Source organism: Puntigrus tetrazona, chromosome 16 (genome assembly GCF_018831695.1).
Source record: "Puntigrus tetrazona isolate hp1 chromosome 16, ASM1883169v1, whole genome shotgun sequence".
In the NCBI taxonomy this organism is placed as follows: Eukaryota; Metazoa; Chordata; class Actinopteri; order Cypriniformes; family Cyprinidae; genus Puntigrus; species Puntigrus tetrazona.
In genome coordinates this window covers 23,315,703-23,337,225 of record NC_056714.1, presented here as the reverse complement: position 1 = coordinate 23,337,225, position 21,523 = coordinate 23,315,703, and the positions used below count along the sequence as shown (strand labels likewise).

Below are 21,523 nucleotides of genomic sequence, written 5' to 3'. Positions count from 1 at the left end.
ATTTTAATGAAGTAAACTTTTTTTTTTTTTATGCAAAATGAAATGGGTAAATGTTACATTGAGCTCCCAGATCAATAATACCTTTACAGCATTTAGGCATCTGTAATGCTAATTTCTACATACTAATGAATTGTATTATTTTAATATTATTTTAATATTTAACAGTAAATATTTATTTGAATAATTTCAAACAACATTAATAGTAGGCCCAATGGAAATCATTTAACTTTATTAATACATTTATTAATACAATTAAGCATACATTGTACATAAATACATTTTACAAATGAATGTTCTTTTCTATATATATATATATATATATATATATATATATATATATATATATATATATATATATATATATATATATATACACATATGTTATTATAATACTACATAAATTATGTTATATATTGTATATATTATCATGTAATATATATAAAACTGAATTTAATGTAAAAAAAAAGCTACTGTTGAAAGAATTACACATTGCAATACTTTAACAAACTAAACATTATTGTAAAATTGCTACAATTTATTCACTGTACACAAAAATACATATTTTACAATTACATATAAACAAACATATACATTTGATCTGTTTTGCACAATATAGAATTATCATCATGAAAGTTCATTGCATGTGAAATACAAAACCTCTACGTTTCTTGTCAAATGAAGACAAAATTTGGTCAGATGATCTCAAAGTCTTGCAACTGTTTTAAGGCATATTGTCTATTTTTGGTACAGAAACTTGTTTCTCCTCAGGCACAAGTGACGGATTGGATATGACGTAGACTGGATTTTCGGTTTTACTGTGAAGATCAGTTCCAGTCAAGCCCCTGATGTTCTCAGCACTCTTTCTGGCATATTCATAAACACTGTTCAAGAATGCATCTTTGGTATTATACTCCTTTTTGAAAATAATTATGTAACATTTTGGCAAAAAGTGGCAGCTTAAGATCCCGTAGTTTGAAATGAGAATAACAACCACCTCCACAGCCGGTACATATTTGCCGCTGGTGGTGACATGCACCGGAATAAAAATGACCCAGGCCATGAGGTAGATGAGCATACCGAATGTGATAAACTTTGCTTCGTTATACTTCTGGGGAAGTTTCCTGCCTTTGTAAGCAAATGTGAAACATATCAGCGCCAGCAAAGCTATGTAAGCCAGCATTAACCCAAACATCACACTTGAACCCTCTTTGCATTCCAGGAGGATGGATTTGGGCTGCACCGCTTTGTCTTTAAAAGGCCTGTGCAAGGTCAGCCAAAGAGCGCAAATGGCGACCTGAAGCCCCATGCAGATGCAAACGATCACATACGGCTTGTATATCTTGCGAAGAAGCTCCTTCAGGTCTAGGTTCATCTGGAACGCTAGAAGGATCTTCAAGGACTTCACCAAGATACATGAAACACACAGCGTGAAACTCAGGCCAAAGATGACCTGCCTCGCCATACACGTCTCATTGCTTGGTTCACCCACAAAGAAAATGACACTGATAAAACTGCCCAGCAGGGAGAAAAGGATCAGATGACAAAGCGGTCCGCCTGCAGCCTTAACCACCAGAGTGTTCCTTTGCCAGAAGAAGAGTGCGGACACAGAAAAGAGGAGGAGGAGGCCGAGGGCAGCCAGCGTCAACAGCACGATAGCGAACCCACTATTCCACTCAAAGTACTCATAAAGCTTGGGATGACATTCTGAGCTGTTAGTGTTTGACCACATGCTGTCAGTGACACAACTGGAACATGCGTCTGCATCTGTAAGACAAATTAAAAACATAGCATTTGATTGAATGTAAATGAATGTCAGGGATTTTTATCTTTAATGCAAAGTGGCACCAGAGAACTCGCCTGTGTGGTTGGAGTACTGGTTTTCGGCGCAGACGAGGCATTCATAACAGCAAGTGTGCTGACCCTCTGCTGTTTTTTTGTACTCCCCTGGCTGACAGCTGTCTGAACACTTAGATACCACATTCTGAGAAGAAATGAGTAAAAAAATGCTTTATAGAAAACGCAAAATGCCGTGCCGAAGAATGCATGTCCTGTGTTTGCTGAGTTACATGTGTTACATATTTTGTTGACCCAGGAATAACATTTTAAAAATTTAATCATGACCATATCTCCACACCCAAACCTAACCTTGCCCATGAGTAATCCCTAAAATAAGAGGAAATCATATGCACCATACACTGACTGTAAGATTAACTAGATTTCACTAGAACTATAAACTGGTTCTTCAAATCTGATTGGTTTATTACAGTGTTGTTCCAGGGTCAACAAAGATGTTGATCCAGAAACATGTCGCACTCAGCAAAATGAGCTTCTGCCTAAGAAACAGACGAGCAACGTTTTTATAAATTGAACTTTCTATTGTAGAAATGTGTGGTTTAAAAAGAAGCATTGTGCAACACGTTCTACACTAATGTAGCATGCACATCCTGATTTTGCTGAGTCAGACCACTATAGGTCAACATATTTTGTTGATCATAAAACAACATTTTAATATACATATCCCTACCCCTAAAACTAACCTTAACCATGAGTAATCCCTAAAATCAGAGGAAATGATAGATGAATGGCACTGATGTACAAGCACCAAACACTGATTATATGTCACAAAAACTATAAACTGATTCTTCAATCTGATTAGTTATTGTTCCATGGTCAACAACGATGACTTGGAAATATCAGGCCACGCAGTGTAGCCTAGTATTGCAGTATTGGGCCTACTTTTATATCCAGTCTAGTCTTATAACTGGATGTTTGTCCAGCTTGTGCAACTGGCCCCTGGTATTTCATGTGTTTATTCGTAGATTTGTGTTCCTCCCAAAAACTTTGCCTGACTTTCGCAGGCTTTATGTTTCCTTGCAAACTTGTTTTTTCTCCCTAAAAAACTCTGCATTCGCTAACAAAACCTTTCCAAAAGTAGGCTATGTAAACGCTTTGCTAGCGAGCAAGTTTTGGGGGGAATGTAAAACATCGGCGAGAGAACCCAAAAGCACTGAAATAAAAAAATTTAAGAATACGTTACCTCAATATCACTTAGATTCTTCCTTGTAAATGTGAAACTGGTGTTAGATGGATAGTATTGTGCTATAATGTCATGTTCTTCGGATTCATGTTCATCCCACTGGCAGACATCATAGCCCAAATTAATATCGCCATTTGCGTCAAAACTGTACATGTCTCCTTCTTTCTCAAAAGTGATGTTCCTCAGGTGTATAAAGAGCTGAAACATAAAAATGCAATGACTTGTAGGATGTTGATTGTCACAAGGCAAAAGCAAGTATTAATTTGGTAACACTTTATTTCGATAGCCCAATTTAGTGAGTAACTTTGCAACTACATGTTAACTAGCAGTCATTAGAGTATTAGTATACTCTACTTAATATCCTCTAACACTTTATTTTGATGGGTCCACAACATACAACATATTGACTATGAGAAACTTTGCAGGTATATGTCAACTTATTTTACCAACACTAAACCTACCCTAACAGTCTACTCTGAGAGTTAGTAGACATGTAGTTGCAAATGAATGAGATTTAGTTGACATGTAGTTACAAAATTACTTATAGTTAGTAAAGTGGACTATCAAAATAAAGTGTAACCTTAAAGGGTTACTTCACCCAAAAATTAATATTCTGTCATTAATTTTTCTCAGAGGGCTATCTGATCTTCCATAGACAGCAACACAACTGAAATGATCCAGGTCCAGAAACAAATTAAATAAGTCAGTAAAACAGTCCATGTGACATCAGTGGTTCAACTTCAAGAACTCAACTTCAAATACATGAATGCTTTTATTTACTCAAGCATTCTTTTCCCCCCGAGTTACATCTTCCGAGTATCACAACTCATATGCACACTTTACTCCTTATTACATTTATGTGCATATATAAACAACACTGATTGCGTCAAAAATGTTCTTAAGTAATCTCCAGTAATTTCGGTTATTTTTGTTTTCCTTGCAAAAAAAAACAAGTATTCTTTAGCGTCACAAAACTGACGTTGAGCCACTGATGTCACATGGAGCGTTTTACTGATGTATTTACTAACGTTACGTTTCTGGAACTGGGAGCATTTCAGTTGTGTTCCTGTCTATGGAGGATCAGATAGTTCTCAGATTTCATCACAAATATCTTGGTTTGTGTTCCAAAGATAAACAAAGGTCTTACTGGTTTGGGACGACATGAGGGTGAGCAATTCAAGAAATAGTTAACCCAAAAATATATCTAGTTTTAAAAGTATAATGTAAATAACTGACTGACTGACTGAGCGTTGAGTTCTGGCTTCTTGGCTGAGTTCTGAGTCGACGTATGACTTACAACGTAATTTGCATCATACGTCAAATCAAAGGTCAGTCATTCAGTCAGTGATTTATGTTATAATTTTAAAACTAGAATTATTTTTGTTATTTTTGCGTGAACTATTCCTTTAATGACAGAATTGTCATTTTCGTGTGAACTAACCCTTTTCATTTGACAGCAATTGTCTCAGTATGGTAAAATAGCCTACCTCCCAGGGTTGGATAGCTGTAGGTTTCTTGCATTGTCTTTGTACACATAGCTCTGCCACCGCATTAGCAATAGCACTGACTGCCATCTGAACACTGAAGATCATGTCCGAATATGTGTTTTTAATTAGTTTATATACTGCGTTTGTAGCATTGCCTGTATCAGGCTGCTTTAAAAATTCCTCCATGAATGAATTGTTCATAGCTTCGCTTTCAAACTTTAGATCCTTAAGGTACTGATAAAAAGCTGTAACATTTCCACTTTTGAAGGTGAAGCCCAGTATATTTCCAATTTCTGAGTGGTTTACATCTTTCAGAATATCTTTAGCGGTTGACCAGTTGTCGCTGGCCACCCATACCCTATTATTTGAAATGTTCCTACTAAGTAGGCCCTGAAATAGCAACTTCATCTGAGATGACTTAGCAAATGAGACCACCACATTAACCTTAGTATTTTTTTCAATGATGTCCATAGTCTTGTTGATGTGAGTGCTTAATTTTTGTTGGTCTGCCAGCGAGTCTGGTAGGATTGCCTTAAACGCCACACAAATTCCCTCACTTTCGGTGTGCTTAACAAAACTTTCCATAGCAGAACGCCCATAGTCTCCATCTGTGATGATAATGCCAACCCAGGTCCATTTATTGTCCTTCAGAAGTTGTACCATGGCATGGGTTTGGTACTCATCATTGGGGACAGTTCTCATGAAAGTGGGGAAACGACTTTTGTCACTCAGAATCGTAGCTGTAGATGCATAACTTATCTGCACAACAGATGAACAGACAGCAATTAAAGGTAAAGTACATATTTTTAGGTTAAATATATTAAGGCATCTATAGTTCCATGAAGGACCTTTCCATTGGACAAAAGGTCTTTAGATAAGATTCTGTTCTTCACACTAAGAAAAAATGGTTCTTTTAAGAACTGTTTACTGAAAGGTTCTTTAAGTAAAGGAAAGGTTCTTTTATGGCAAAGCTGACCACACATTTTTATGAATTTCTGAATGCAGGTAGAGACCCTACCTGTGGAATTAGCAGAAGGTTGAGTTCCCTGGCAATAGCGATGGAGATCTCAGAAGAGGAGGCTCCAATTACCGCCATTATTGGCTGGACAGGTTGGGAAGAGGTCGTTGGTGAATCACACTCTGAGAACGGCCGTGTGAGATCTTGGACGGCCCAAAGTGAAGTCGTCACATCAGAACATGTGTCATAGATGCGATATCCAAGAGTTATGTTCAAACTGCTTAACATGGGAGATTGGTTTGCCATTTCCACAGCATGAATCATAGCTAGAGCCTGATTTAAACCTTTTGTGTAGAATCTAATGAAAACAACAACAACAAAAAAAAAAAAACATAGAATATATTTACTGAGCAACGACGCATTAAATTGAAATGACATTTATAATGTTAACAAAAGATTTCAAATAATCTATTTGATTTGTTCTGAACTTTCAATTCATCAAAAGAATCCTGAAAAAGTCATGGTTTCCAGAAAAATATTAGGCAGAACCTAATAAGAAACATTATATTGGGATGATTTCTAAAGGGTCATATATAACGGAGACTAACTAATTGCTTCTGAAAATTCAGCTTTGCTATCACAGGAATACATTACATATTAAAATATAAAAGAGCTTTATGGTACTGTTTTTTTCTGCATTTAATATTATTGTTTCATAGTGTAAATGAATGAAGCCTTGATAAGCATAACACACACACACATACATACATACATACATACATACATACATACATACATTATATATATATACACATACATTCATACATCATATATATATATATATATATATATATATATATATATATATTTTTTTTTTTTTTTTTTTTTTTTTTCTTGCATTGTATTTAAAAGAAAGAAAGAAAAGAAAATCACACATCAGTTCATATGAATTTGAAATACTCAAATGGAAATATGGAAAAATACTCCATAAATTATAATTATTATATTAAATAATAAAAACACCAGTAACATCATGCCACAAACTGTGACATTTAACTCTACATCTAAAGTTACTGTAGAGTGCATACATACCCCATTAACAAATTTTTAATGTCCATTACAAGTAAATTAATAGAATTATCCAATGACAAAAAACGATCAGTTTAATCATCTTTTTTTGTGACGTTTATGACTGGATTCTCATCAATGAAGACTCACCTGCTGCAGTTTGGACGCTGAGGAGAAGAGAAGCCATTTGAGCCAGTGTAGTTCACTGCCTCCGCTGCCTCATGGATGGGGAAAAATCCTCCAATGATAATGTCTCCAGGGGCCATGGCTCCTTCATGGCTGAACTGTGCCAGAGAAACTTCTCTAACCCCTACAAGCACAGACAACATGAGTAAGAGGCTCACATTCACACCAGCCATCACTGCTTTAGGCTGTTTTCTCTGAGTTCACCTGGACGACTGACAGGTATGCTCTCACACATCTTTGTTTATAATACGTATATGGCTTCTTTCAAGCATTGCCAGAGGAAAGTAAAGCACACACTCCTCCCACACTTTTCTCAAGTTCCTCCACCCACCCACCCTTCCACCCCTGACTGGTAAACCATATAGAGGTGGTGTCTTCCTGTAAAACAGGTGAAATATTATCAATGCCAACAACTGACTCAATGCCACCAGGTCCTGTACATTTGGTGATGTGCATACAGGACCAATAAAATAATACATTTACCAGGATTATTATAATTACCAAATTTGTTTTCTTAACATATACATTACCACAAACAAAAACAATTATTTTATTTCAGCTACCTACAAAGCATGTACTAAAATAAACTAAAAGTAAAATATAAAGTTATTAAAAAAACAAAACAAAAAAAACTACATAGACATTTTTAAAAGCCAAATCTAATATAAATGACAAGCCACACAAAATGACTAATGCACTAGAAACAAATAAAATAACGAATAAATTCTAAAATTAACAAACTATAATAGTTTTGCTAAAATTCATCTCATATATCTAAATCATCTTGAACTGCAAGTGGCTTGTTCGCCACCTTGTGGTGAGAGAGCACGTGCTAAGTTATTTTTAACAATACAAGGCGCAGATACTTTCCTATCGTGCTTTAGTTGTAGCTTTATTTTTAAAGGTAATTCGTGTCTTTCTGCAATACCAATAATGACTTCTTAGTCAACTGCAGTATTTCTGAATCACTGTTCATCCAGGGACCGGTGTCTCTAGCACTACGCGGCAGTTAAAACTCGACGAGTTCAGCTTAAATTTTATCGTGAAAATAAAAACATCAACCTAAGGCTCCTGAGCTTCAACTAATGTCTTAAATGAAAACGAAAACATGCTTCCTAAGAACAAAAAACTCTAAGAAAGAGAGAAGCTGGAAATTAGGCAACTCTAACGAAGACAGTACGGCTATGGAAAAAGAAAGGCGGATTGCAGATTAATGAAACACTAGTGCTTATCTGGTCACTAACGTCAGGTAAATTGTTTTCAACGTCGTAAAAGAAAATTTTTCTAGGCGAACGTTGATGGTGTGATCTACAAGAAAAACAAAGGAAATAATTCTACCTCAAGTCATTTTCGTTGTTTTAGTAGCTGTGTAATAATTGGCGTGTCTGCCGGTCATTAACGTTTAAAATGTCAGATGCAAAATTAACATGAGATGAGGGTTCTTTGCTGGTTTATGCTGTTCCCTTGCTGGTTTAAGATGGTCATGTGCAGATCCCAGACCAGCAAAACAACCAGCAAAGGGCCAGCTCAGACCAGCATCCCAGCTTCAAAACATACCTAAACAGCATATGCTGTTTTTTTTCATGAGTGAAAAATCACAACGTGAGATGAAGTGTCCGTTTTAAGATTAAGATATGATAACAAGCTAAAGTTAACCAGTAGGTGGCCACCAACTGTACAATCTGACCTTTTTGTGTAGTAAAGACATGGTGTAGGCCACAGTTGAGCAACTCCTGAGGACAAAAGAGTAGCGAAACAATGTACTGCTTCTAGGGGAAAAGGAGGGGAGGGGAGGTGAGGTAAGCGGAGGGAGGGAGAGAGCAAAGCAGGCTAGCTGTAATCTAAAGGAGCAAAAGGGCAACGTAGTACGCAGTAGGTCTCTAATCGAATGGATACTGAGATACAAGTGGGAAAACAAGGGGAAAATAAACTGCTCATGGAACTGATAGGAAGGTGGAGACGCTACGACGAAGCAAGATTGTGGCTGAACCTTGTAGTGGTATGTGGAGATTAGGAGTCTGAAGAGAAAGATGAAGAGCTGAAAGAAAGAGAGGAAGAGAGTCTGAGACGGCAGCTTCCTTGTTTACAAATTTGTGCAAACCTGATAACCAAAAGGAGACAGAGAGAAGTGAAAAGCTAGGCTATTAGACCATTGGTGCCCTACTCATCTTATCTAAGAGGAACCAACATTTTATTTTCTCCTCTGAATCAGCTTTGACTTAATTACCGCAGAGATTGTGTTAAATTGTCACATTTTTCGTAGTTCAAGCTGCTTTTTTTGTTCTTTTCTCCCCTGTAGAATGTGCTAATAAAAGAGGTACAACATTCCTGAGCTGACTTTTGTTGGATTACACCGGAAGAAAACATTTATCCTCTGCGTTCGTAGAGACACCTCTATCATACACATTTTTCCTACTTGGGAAAGCCTACAGAAAGCAAGAATAAAAGACCGGGAGGACACAAATGCAAGGTTTCATAGTAAAATTTTATCTGAAAGAAAACTTTTCAATCATACAGAACTAGGAACTGTAAATAATACGTATATACGTTTAATATAATATTCTTTTAATAGTAATTACAATCTTAATACAAGCATCGGAGAATGAAGAGACATCTTAAACTGGCATTTTCAAGGTGGACAACAGCTCGATACCAAATTTATTAGATCACTCTAAAGCATGGTACAACAAAAGAAGGAAGGAAATAAAGGGAATGGAAAACAAAACAAAAAAAAAACAAATAACTGGCCATCTGATTGCAGCTGGAAATCATATTGAGTGCCAGACTCGCAAACAAAAACAACTAGACCTACATATCAGCCGACACTTAAGAGCGGAGGACGGCGGTGATGATCAACAGAATGATTGCACTATACAGAACTAAACAGCTGTTCGGAAATACCAGTCGAGGAATTATTGGAATTAAATATTATTTGCTAAATCACTGTTATTTGAGCAAAAAGAGTCCGCGTTTGTCAAACTGTGGTCCTCTGGAAAATGAAAAAGGACAGAAAAAATGTAAACAGGCGTTTTTCTAATAAATATTTAGGTCAAATTAAAAGCACTGGAAAGGCTCTGTTACAATCATGATCAGTTCCGCAGCTGGACTTTGCACAGGACCGTTCTCATAAAGAGCTGAAAAATACATTTTATTCTAGTGGATCAGTTTTACAAATGGTTTGTGAGATAAATAGACTAAAAAGTTATCAAGTTACTGATCACTATCAAATAGTAATTGCCTAACATTTAACAATCTTTCAGGAAAAGGAGTTGAAGGTGCGTTACCAGTTGATCCATAACTTTCCGTTCTTTCTTCATTCATTAGGAATAAAAAAGGGGCAACTGTTATACAAGTTTGCATTATGCCACAGAAAACAGTGATACAATATTACTGGGGGGGAAGAAAAATGCTAAACTGGAAGTTTTTCTAGCTTTCTGTGTTCACTGCAATGCATATAGCTAGTTACCAAATATCATCATCATCATCATCAAGATCATCGCATGCGTTTCTTACACAAACTAGCAATGCAATATACACCATTACAGCCCATGTTTAACCGTTCCACTCAAACCACAAAGTGTTTGTGTCCTAAAAATACCCACCAAAAACTGGACGCAAGACGTAACTGATTAAATTTCTGATCAGCCCAATAAAAAAAAATTTGGACGGAGACTAATCAATTGCTAAATGAGGTTTCAGGGCAGGTGTGATACTAAGCGAGTATGTAAATTGCAAATAAGTTCAGAGATGGATAAGGCATTCCAGGGGTACCTATTATGCAAAATATGTGGATGTGGTAACCTAAAAGCTTGCTATTGTTAGTGTTTGTGTCATTTTATTCCACTCTCTGAAATAAGGCAGGAGCACTGTTGAGAATCTATGCACAAATGCATACTAAAATGTATGCACCAGTTGGACACATTCAGTTTTGCCGTTTCTTCTTTTATGTAGGCATTTCTGCATTCTCTCACCGACTACAGTGAGGGTAATCCAAGTGTAATCCTACAGTCGTGCAATAGGCCGCAAGTTTTCATCCCTTCGTAAAATTCAAAAACACTCCTTGCATATGCAGCTTGAATAAGCAATCCCTCAGTTAATCCCAGTAAAAGCAGTGATTGCAACTGCTGGCTTTCTGTTTCTCCCCCCCTCCCAATATGCGGATGGCAAAATGTTATATAATCCACAGCGTCACGCTAATCCCTGCCCGTTCAAATCCAAACAGGTCAGAATCTTGTAATCTTTATTCCAGAGTCCCCAACAATCAAACGAGCCATGGAGGGATGAACCTGGGACAAAAGAAGGTAAAAATGTTAAAAATGAAAACTTTTAGATTTTTGAAGAAGACACACTTAAAATAAAAACAACAACTAAAATCGATCAGTTTAAGTATCTCATGAGTATTTAGGCATGACAGGATTATAATACACAATATAAAAAAAAAAGATATTCATTATACATTTTATTCATGAAAAAAAGTTCTCCTATTATGGGTTTTTGAAAATGCAGTGTGTAAGTAAATAAAAAACATCCTGCAAAGCTTTAAATCTGAAAATGCACACTGTATACAGGTGCCGATCATATAATTAGAATATCATCAAAAAGTTGATTTGACTAATTCCATTCAAAAGTGAAACTTGTATATTATATCATTTCATTAAAGACATACTGATATATTTCAAATGTTTATTTATTTTTAGTTTGAGGATTATAACTGACAAATAATGAAAATCCCAAATTTAGTATCTCTAGTAATCTAGTAATATTGAATATTACTTAAGACCAATATGAAGAATGGATTTTTAGAAATTTTGGCCATCTGAAAAGTATGAACATGAAAAGTATGAGCATGTGCAGCACTCAATACTTAATTGGGGCTCCTTTTGCCTGAATTACTGCAGCAATGCGGCATGGCATCGATCAGTCTGTGGCACTGCTCAGGTGTTATGAGAGCCCAGGTTGCTCTGATAGTGGCCTTCTGTATTGTTGGGTCTGGCATTTCTATAATCATTATAATCATTAAAATTAAAAGAAAAACATTTGAAATATATCAGTCTGTGTAATGGATGAATATAATGTACAAGTTTCACTTTTTGAATGCAATTAGTGAAATAAATCTTTTTGATGATATTCTAAATTAGATGACCAGCACCTGTCTAAAGTTATTTCTTCTTAAAAAAAAAAAAAAAAAAAGAGTCAATTCTGGGTCATTGAAACAAGTTATTTTTTAAAACGAGTCCCAAGCCATTCCATTTTGGCATTTTATTTAGCTGAATGAAAATGCAAATTCATTATTTGCCACTAGGTGCTACTTTGAGCATTAAAGGGTTAGTCCACCAAAAAATGTTAATTGTGTCAGTCACTTACTCCTATGTTGTTCCAAACCCATAAAAGCTTAATTCATCTTCGAATGCAATTTAAGATATTTTTGCTGAAAATCCAAGAGTCTTGTGACTGTCCTATTGACTGCCAAACAACTGCCAATGTCAAGGTGCAGAAACGTAAGAAAGACGTCGTCTGAATGCTCCACCTGCCATCAGTGGTTAATATAATAAAAAAATAATGACTTTTTTCAAAGATTCAACAGCGTAACGTAATTGTAGCGGCATTTTGGACAGCTTCCAGAGTACGCAATCAACATACGCAGTTGTGTGTTAGAGGCAGTGGAAATTTACAATGTTTGTACAAATCAAAGTGTAAATACACATACAAGTACATACATTTATATGTCTAACACAGAACTGCTTACACTGGAAGCTGTCCAAAAAAGAGCTATAGTGACATTACAGTGTTGAATCTCTTTTTTCCCTTTTTGTAAAAAATTATTTTTGTAGCTTTATAACAATCTTTCGTACTGCTCCTTGACAGAATGGGACATCTACAGGCCTCCAGGTTTTCTTCATAAATATCTTAAATTGCATTCCGAAGATGAGCTAAGCTGGTTTGAAATGACATGACAAAAGGTTTTATTTTGGGGTAACTCTTTAAAAGCTCACAAATACAGCTTTAAATGAAATCGACTAGAGAAGTTCGGAAGAATTAATCATTTGGGAATCTTTAAAAATATTAGTAAATTTTTATTTAGTTATTTATTCATTGTTACCTTGCATGCATGTCAACCTGTTGTTTCGGACTCTCAAAACCAAAATATGATCCTTTCATAACCCATAATAAGTGCACTTCTTTTTTTAGCCTATAAAAATCTTAGACCAATCTTACCTGTGCCTGGAGAGGCCCATAGGGAACCAGCTCGCCATCAACAGTGAGGGTTCCTCGTGATGAAAGCGGTTGAAGGCGGAGCGCCCGAGCTGAAACATGACTAACGTAGGGAGAGCTAACGGACAAATGGGCTCCTCTCTCCATTGCTAGGAACAATCTAAGCAGCGTAGCCCGGGAGATACCAGCCCGCACAAATGTCAGATGGATCAGCCCATCGTCAAATCGAGCCTGAGGTGCAGCGAGAAGATCTGCTCCCAGGTGGCTCTGGTAAATGGCAAGCACCAAGACAAAATCGCCCTCAATAGTGACCCAGTCGCGTGTAGGTAGAGGCTGGTCAAGAGGAGGTAGCAGATCATCCTCTGGCAGGTTGATGGAGGATGTCATGAAAGGGCGGTTCTTCAGGGGTCCTGCGGGCTCTGCAAGGTCAAAGTTGAAGGAAGGGGTCGGTGAATGAAAAGAAGGCGATGGGGAAGACGAGCTGGGAGTGTTGGGACGTGGCGCGAGATAAGAAGAATGGGGAGAGGCGCAAGATGGAGATGAAGGAGGGGTTGGTGAAAGGGAGAGAGAAAGGGAGGGAAATTTTGGAGGGAGAGAGTTTGAATGTGATTGGTGAAGAAGAGAGAGGGGCCGTGGCCGTGAGGGGTTCTGGTTCTGGTCTAAAGTTTTAGGTTTGAAAGCTTTGAAAGGAGACTGACGGAACGGTGAAGATGAGATGGTGAGGGCTCGCTCACGAGACTTGTCAACTGGAAATGCCTCTCTCTGAAAGTAGGTGCCATTTATGTCTTCGTCCTCCTTGCCGTAGGCTGCCACCTCCAAGTCTTGGTCAGATTCTGCACCAATTGGCTGGCTGAAAAAGGCGTTAATTATCTGGCTAGAAGGAGCAGAGTTTTTACGTAGTGTGCGTTGCATCTCAGGTGGAGTTGTTTGATAACTCTCAGTGCATTCGTTTGCATCATCTCTTACTTTCGTCACTTCTTCTCCATCGATCTCATCCCCACCTGGTTTATTCTCTTCTTCTCTGTTTCCATTATTACTGGCTGTGTTGTCACACTCTTCCCTTTCAGTGGATTCCGAGCTGGTCCCTGATGTCTCCTCCATCTTCTCTTCTGCTTCCACCTCTCTCTCTCTGTCTTCAGCGAGACTGCTAGCTCTCACTACTCCAACCCCTCTTGCCCTCTCTCTTCTCCTCTCCCTCTCCCGCTCTCTCTCTTCTCTCTCCCGTTCTCTTTCTCTCTCTCTTTCCCCATCACCCTTACGGAGACTTCTTTGTTCACTCAGGCCCATGTCTGAGCAGGTCCGGTGAATAGGAGTGCGACAAAATCCCTCCAAACCTTCGGTAATGCTGCGTGAAAGTGGCCTGCGGGGCGGCTGAGGTGTGGCATCGGGGGACGGGTTGACCATACCGGGTGGCAGGTAAGAAAGACGGCCTTTATAGGAGCGCAGAGAAGCCAATCGCACTAGTGTTCCCAGTGTAAACCGTGCTGAGCCCAGCCCTCTGTAGCGCTCACTCTCTATGTCCACATCAGACACAAAACCCCAGGCTACAGAAAGGAAAGAGAAAAGCCTTCTGGGAGCAGGTGGGTGCCCATTCTGATTGGTTGTGGAGGACGAAGTGCATGGGCTGGTTGTAACAGACACCAAGTCCATCGGTTTAACCCCACCCCGACACAGCAGAAAACAGCAGTTGAGGAGGAGAGGCTCCCGAAGGCACATGTCATATCTAAGAGACAGACAGGAAAATGGATAGAAATTTAAAATCACATTTATCAAAACATAAAAAAATACTCTCAATACTTGAATAAAAAAATATTTAAATACTCATGAGAATCATTAGCTTTGCATAACATGGATCTTGTCTATGAGTGTAAAAAGTAGGTACATTGCAACCAATACACCTACACTAGAACAAACAACTTCACATAGATTTATTGCCTGTACAGTGAGAGATAACAAGATGTTATCTAAAGTACTGTTCCTTTAAAAATAAGGCAGGCTCACTGAAGAACTGTTTCAGAAAGTACATTTCATACCCTGCATAGTGGTTGATGGAACCAGCAAGTGCATTTCCAGAGCCACAAGGTAGGATTCCCACAGGGGTTTTTATTGCTTGTTCCCAGTCGGGCCTTTCCATAAGGCCATTTATCACCTGCAGAAAGAGGACACACATATTAATATGTGAATAATATATAAATAATCTTGTTTTTAAATACAAACCATGTGGTAGATCAGTCAGGTACTAAATGTCATTCAGAATGAATCAAGAAAAAAAAAAAAAAATCAATCTTGTTCTGCTGTACAATGGGTGCAGCAGGCACAATGATATTTACCTGAAATGATGGGGACTAATATTTTTAATTTTTTCTAATTATTATTATTTTTTGACTGAGATGCTAATGATCTAATCAGATTCAATGATCTATGATAAGCAGCAGCTAAAAGTGCTAGATCAGAAAAAGTAGTTTCTAAATGGGCTCTGTAACAAATTAATTAAATGCATGTGACTAAGTAATCACTGTTACGATATTTACCTCATGCAAGAGTCCATCTCCAGAAACAATAACAATTCCGTCCCATTCTTGTAGAGAGATCTCTCTGATTAGCTCACGTGCATGATTCTGACGCTCTGTTCAACAACAAAATCACATGCATCACATCCTTTCAATGCAATCAGTCAGATTCTGAGCACTGTAGGTTTGAGAGCATCAAAATTATCTGAAGGGTTTGCAGCTGACGCCATGTGTGTTGTTCTTACCCGTCTGTATGAGGTTGTAGCTGATGTTGGCTTCTCTTATCATTGGAAGTATGTGCGTTTGACACCACTGCATTGCCTGACCCCGTCCACTGAATGGATTAACCAGCAGCAACAGTCGACGGGGACGGGGCAACATGCTTTTGCAAAATTCTGCTCGATAAGAAAAAAAAAAAAAAAAAAAAAACAAGTAAGGATAAGGCGTTCATTTAAGGCTAAAAACAACACTAAGCCACATCCTAACCCATCTCAGAAAATACCATAAATGTTTTTGGCATGTGAAAAATAAGTACTCCTCAAGAACACATATCTGACCTTCATTTTAAAAAACTGCTCATTTCAAAAATGCTACTGAAAAGATAAATTTAAATAATACAATAACAAATACCACTTTATATTTATTTAACAAAATAAAAATAAGCATTTAATGTTTTTATGTTAATAAATCAACTCTATGATATTTAAAATGTCACATGGAATGTCGCAGTGCATGCAGTCTTGTTATAAAATTAGATCAGAACTTCCTTTAAAGTGCAAAGTTTAGCTTTTTCAGATGGTTAACTCAAGTATTTTGAAATGAACTGAAGCAACACTTTACCATCAATTTCTTTAATCATAACTTTTCCCATAAATTTCAGGCTACATTTGTTTCTCGTTTTAACAGCTGATTGTAAAAGTTTTTCATTGTTGCTTTCATTTTATCTACAAACATCCAAGTTTTATAATCACCATAATTGAGGGGAAGATCAAATGTTATTTTAGCAATAAAAAAATTAAAAAAATTAATAAAAAAAGAAATAATGGAGTGTTTTCACATTTTCATTATAACTACTGACCCAATCTGCACTCCTAACACAAACTAAAAAGCCAACCAAATTATTAACACCGTATAAATTAATTTGAACAATTTTCTAAGCTGCAACCACTAGCACTGACAACTACCTACAGCGCTGCAGTTAAAAACAGTGACAGAGCGACAACAAGCAGCATCTGTTAAAGTCAATAAAGCCCTGTGTATTGCTACCAAACGATCTGCACTACTCAAAACAGGCTATATTTTTCCTGCCGCAGACCCACCCATCCTCTGACCATCAATGACAGCATGTGGTACACATTAGGAGTGCAAAAAAAGGAAAAAAGACCAGGAGGGAACAGTTGAACTCACAAAAATAAATGCAGTCAGACATGATTCATATTCACATAAATTTAGCTCATAGAAGAAATCAAAGTGGCATCTTATTTACACGCATACTAATGACACAACAATAACTGACTCAGCACTGACTCAAACGTCTTGAATTACCAGCATCTGGACACTGAGGTAATATGTTAAAATGATTTCCGACCAACAATAGCATAGGCACAACAGCATTTACGAATGATCAAACCCTGACACCCACCTGTGGTGGAGTTGACATCCATTCCCCTCAGCAGGCTCTGTATAGCAGCGTTCCATTTCTCCGCCTCAACTCTGCTCTCCGCCAAGTATGCCCTCACCTGTCTATGTCTGGAGACACCTTTGCGGCGACGACCCGGAGGATACCAGTATAGCACCAGCAAAGGAGGGGCAGGCGAGCGTGGGCAGCTGCATCCAGTCAGTTCCGCCAGCGGCAAGATCAGTCTGGACTGCTTTCCCGCACGTGGAGACAAGCGCTGGACATGGATGTGAGCTGGCGTGAGTGTCAGGGCATAGTTGGTGGAGGCAGGGCTGGAAGGTAAAGAAACACCTCCAGGGCTGTTGGGGCAGCTGTTGCTGTTACTTCCACTTCCTCCTCCGCTGCTCCAACCACCAAATTGTCCATGCAGCAGGGCCTCCTCAGTCATAGATGGGCTCTCTGGGCCTGGGGAGCGCATGTTCAGTGTCTGGGCTCAAAAGGTAGTGCCACTGGGATGGAGAGAGTATATTTGGACAATACAGCTTGAATGCCTCATGAAGAGGTCTTTCTTCTAATTTGTAGAGATGACTTTCTGGACGGTAAAATGTCTTTTTTTAAGCCCAAATCATGGGCTTTTGAGTAAACTTGAGGTTAAACAAGTTACAAATGATGACAGTGCTTCAACAGGTGTCTTTTTAAAACACACAAAAAAAGTCAGCAGGTTTTTCTATCCCTGATAGTGTTAAATCTTTTCCATCAGTGTATTTTGCCTGGAAACACTGATAAATCCTCTTATGATCATTTGATCAAAAAACAATACACAAACGAGATTTCCAGTTTAGTATTGCTAGTGTCCCAACAAAAAAAAAATCATAGTTTTGTTTTAAAAATGAAAACGCACAAAGAAGCCAGATTATTTGCTTTTCTCTCTTTGTCTGACTTGCACTGGCAAAATTTTAGGCTTAAGTTTTGTCAAGGTTCAACGGAATTGTGTGATTATCATCTACATAAATAGTTACAACAAAATTACTAAACTGAACAATTTTCCATTCTTATAAATTGATTAAATAAAACAGGAAGCACAAGTTCAATTAACAATGCATTGTCTTAAGGTCACAGAACGTGGAACTTATAAATGACTAAAAATTAATGCACACTAAGGTTATAATAACCCTTATGAATGCTACGAAAAGGTTCAGTGACAATCAAAGTACAAAGAGAACAGAGGTAACGGCCCGGCCGAGGATAGTGTTTGAGAATAATCAAAATGTAACCTTATCGTTGTGGTTGACTAAAAATACAGTTCCTCTCCAAAAACAACAAGGTGTAGGAAGTGATAGAGATGAACAGGGATGTCACTTCTGGTTTTGGTCCAAAGCAGTGTTAGAGATTGTAGTAGTGCTGGAAACTCATGTGTTATAGCTCACCCAATAAAAAAGTGCCAGAAAATCCAGGATATGATATCCATGAACATTGAACTCTGTTCTTCAATCCCTGCAAGATAGTCCTCAAAAGGAAAAATAAATAAAATACAGAATAGAGAAAGAGGAGCGCTGGAACAGGGTCTCAAGTCATGGTAAACCTCTTTATCCGATGCGAAAGGTGCCCTGTTACACAAAGAACAGGTTTGGAGAGACAGAAAGAGAAAGATTACCTTTCAACGATAAATGCGATATTCTACATTCCACAAAGTAATACAGGTTAAGTAATAGGAGCCCTAAGAATGTGAACAAGATATTATTCTAACTAGAAGCTGAAGACCTTTCAAAAGTTTATATTTTTGAAAGAAGTCTCTGAATACAATTGTAAATAACTTTCAATATTAATAAAATTTTATATATTTTTGGCAAAAAATTAGTGGCTGAATTTTTAGCAACCATTACTACATTCTTTAGTATCACATGATCCTTCAAAAATAATTCTAATTTCCTGATCTGGTGCCCAAAAAACAGCTGTGTTGTTTAATATTTTTGTTGAAACAGTGAAAAATTTTTTCAGAATGTTCTGCATTTTTCAGAATGGTTTCTCAGAATAAATGGCATTTCCTTGAAATAGACATCTTTTCTAACAATGTAAATGTAGTTACTGTCACTTTTGGGAAATGTAATCTATGCTTGCTGAATAAAAGTACTAATTTGCAACCATTTCTAATACAGTAAAAAAAATATTTATACTGACCCCAAACTTCCAAACAGTTCTATATCTTATATATTGAAATTCAATATAATATTTGCCGCTTTTCTAATGAAATGTGATGTTAAGTTGCCCGTTGACCTGCCCTTAACCTTAACAGGCTCAAGTAATCAGATAACTTTAGCGCAATATCTTAAAAGGTGTAGCATCAGCAGAAAGGAACATGCTGAACAATACGGTTCTGTTTCTCAACAGAAAGAATGTGGTAACCGCTAGTCTGGGGAAATGTGAACTGGGGAAATGGATTTAGTCTCAATACAAAGTTCATTATTCAAAATGTTCAAGTGCCTGTGATTTGTCATTGTTTGCAAATATGCAGGGCTATGTCATTTTGATCCAAACAGAGAAGAAAACCGGACTGGGGTGGAATTACACCTGTCCGGCATCAATCTTGGATGACACTACATATGTAAATTCCGCAATTGAGCCTGAAACGCAATACTGGGACTCTGAATGAAAACTAGAGTTGAGATGTAATCGCGGTTTCAATTCAATGGAGAACAGGAACGTTTGAAATGTGAACTGACGACAGATTCAGCGGATTAGGATCTCGTTGTATGAGTTTATGGCTGACAGGAAACGCCTGCAATTGAAAGGCCTAATATATCGGCACAGTCTGTAAACATCTGGAAAGAAATGGACGGTTGTTTAGGAAGTTTTAGCTTTAGCTCAACATCTGCAGACTTTGTTTCGGAATTTAATCTGGCCATCAGCAAGTAAGGCTCAATGCAGAAATATGTGACTTTATCGTAAGCTTTCATTTTGTACTTGTTAAGAATCAATGCCTGGCAGATTTCCTTAACTGTTAAAGAAAGAAAAACCCCTGCGATGTCCACTTTGTCCTCATGTGTCCTTGAAAAGCTGTTCGGAGACACGGTCAAGAAACCAGAACCCACAGTAGACCAAAAAGTACATTCCTCTCTCAGCCTGCCTCAAGCTTTACCTTTCTGGAGCCAAAAGGAGCTCTGTTGACTGTCTGGGTTTTCACACATGAGTGCACACTTTGTCCTTTTTATCACCAAGACTTTTACTGCATAAATGATATGATATGATAGTTTCAGGACTTATACAGATAGACCAAAGCGATCTGACTACAATTAGTCAGTTGCGGACTCACAGATCATAAAATTAAAACAATGACGGCCTTTGCACACATTTGTGCAGATCTTTCTTTAGGTGAACAATTTTGCCAAGCAATCCAAAAAAATCCCAAAAAACTAAAAGCTCGGTCACATCACAAATCGTATAACAAATCCATACAATTACAAAGTGTCTTAATGTGACAGGTGGTCAGTCAGCTGTCAAAGTCACAAGTGTATTTAAGAGTAACAAGGAGGAAATGGCTTTTACCACTTGAGTGCATTTGTATTAACTTTTACATGCAAAAGGGAACTCATATAGTGACATTTGGCAGTTTATTATGTGTGACATAAGTGGATGAAAAAAACAAATAGCTTCTATGCTATCCTGTACCACAGGGTACTACTAGAATTACAGGCAAAAACGTGAACTAGAAACTAATGTCAAGGCAATTAATAAGTACAACCGCAGTTCCTTAGCAACTCAGAGTCAAATTCACATATAAACACAGTTAGCTGATGACAGGCCGGCTCAAGATACTAATATGTCATAAGATAGGAGTGGACTTCTTGGTACATAACTGCGGCAGTTAAAACCTTAAAGCTGGTAAAGACAAAATTCGGTTTTAACGATGAAGAGAACAATGTATTTAACAAACATGTTGTTAATGTCATTTTAAACAGCCAAGCTGACGGGAGCTCAGAGACATCAACCTGAAAACGGATCTGTTTCTATTTAAAATGTTCACCAGTTAGGGCAGACTAGAAACTTTTATGTGTCTTACGGGGTGTAACGACTTTAATAATAATCATGAACGAAAAAACGAAAGTAATATCGGACTTACCTGGGTTTTTGTCCCCCCTACATGGCGAGTTGTCCAGCTTTCCTGAGCTGTAGGGGAGGCACGAGCGTTTTCAGGAAGTCTATTGACGCGGTGGGCGGAGGCCAGTGGATGATTGACGTGATAAACGTACAATCATGAAGCACGATCCGCCCGGCCGGCCCATATCTTGGCGATAAAACACGCTTTTGCGCGATACTCCACAGTACATTCTTCTGAAGAGCTTATTTAATACACTTCTATTCATACTGCATTTGATTATTGGTATGAGAGATGAGAAAATAAACTGTAGAAAAAGCGTGAAAACTTAGACGATTTTTTTTACAGAATAC

General features: G+C 37.7%; 2 protein-coding genes across 5 annotated transcripts; both read right to left on the bottom strand.

Moving 5' to 3' along the window:
* Nucleotides 1-386: 386 nt before the first annotated feature.
* On the bottom strand, nt 387-7,003 carry gprc6a (G protein-coupled receptor, class C, group 6, member A). 2 transcript variants are annotated; one of them, XM_043260253.1, is made up of 7 exons: nt 6,941-7,001; nt 6,701-6,860; nt 5,543-5,840; nt 4,525-5,283; nt 3,038-3,235; nt 1,858-1,981; nt 387-1,764 (listed from the first exon to the last, which is right to left on the bottom strand). In XM_043260253.1, the coding sequence occupies exons 1-7, from the start codon at nt 6,969-6,971 to the stop codon at nt 722-724; spliced, it is 2,613 nt and encodes an 870-aa protein (XP_043116188.1). In that variant the 5' UTR covers nt 6,972-7,001; the 3' UTR covers nt 387-721. The 2 variants fall into 2 exon arrangements, with proteins under 2 accessions (XP_043116188.1, XP_043116187.1); XM_043260252.1 differs by having other exon boundaries at nt 6,701-7,003.
* Nucleotides 7,004-9,202: 2,199 nt separating this feature from the next.
* Nucleotides 9,203-21,284, bottom strand: sphk2 (sphingosine kinase 2). Of its 3 annotated transcripts, none has more exons than XM_043260958.1 (8): nt 21,195-21,284; nt 18,505-18,684; nt 17,102-17,586; nt 15,705-15,854; nt 15,481-15,575; nt 14,983-15,098; nt 12,953-14,672; nt 9,203-11,022 (listed from the first exon to the last, which is right to left on the bottom strand). In XM_043260958.1, the coding sequence occupies exons 3-8, from the start codon at nt 17,553-17,555 to the stop codon at nt 10,960-10,962; spliced, it is 2,598 nt and encodes an 865-aa protein (XP_043116893.1). In that variant the 5' UTR covers nt 17,556-17,586; nt 18,505-18,684; nt 21,195-21,284; the 3' UTR covers nt 9,203-10,959. The 3 variants fall into 3 exon arrangements, with proteins under 3 accessions (XP_043116893.1, XP_043116894.1, XP_043116892.1); XM_043260959.1 differs by having other exon boundaries at nt 17,102-17,542; XM_043260957.1 differs by having other exon boundaries at nt 17,102-18,684.
* Nucleotides 21,285-21,523: the final 239 nt, after the last annotated feature.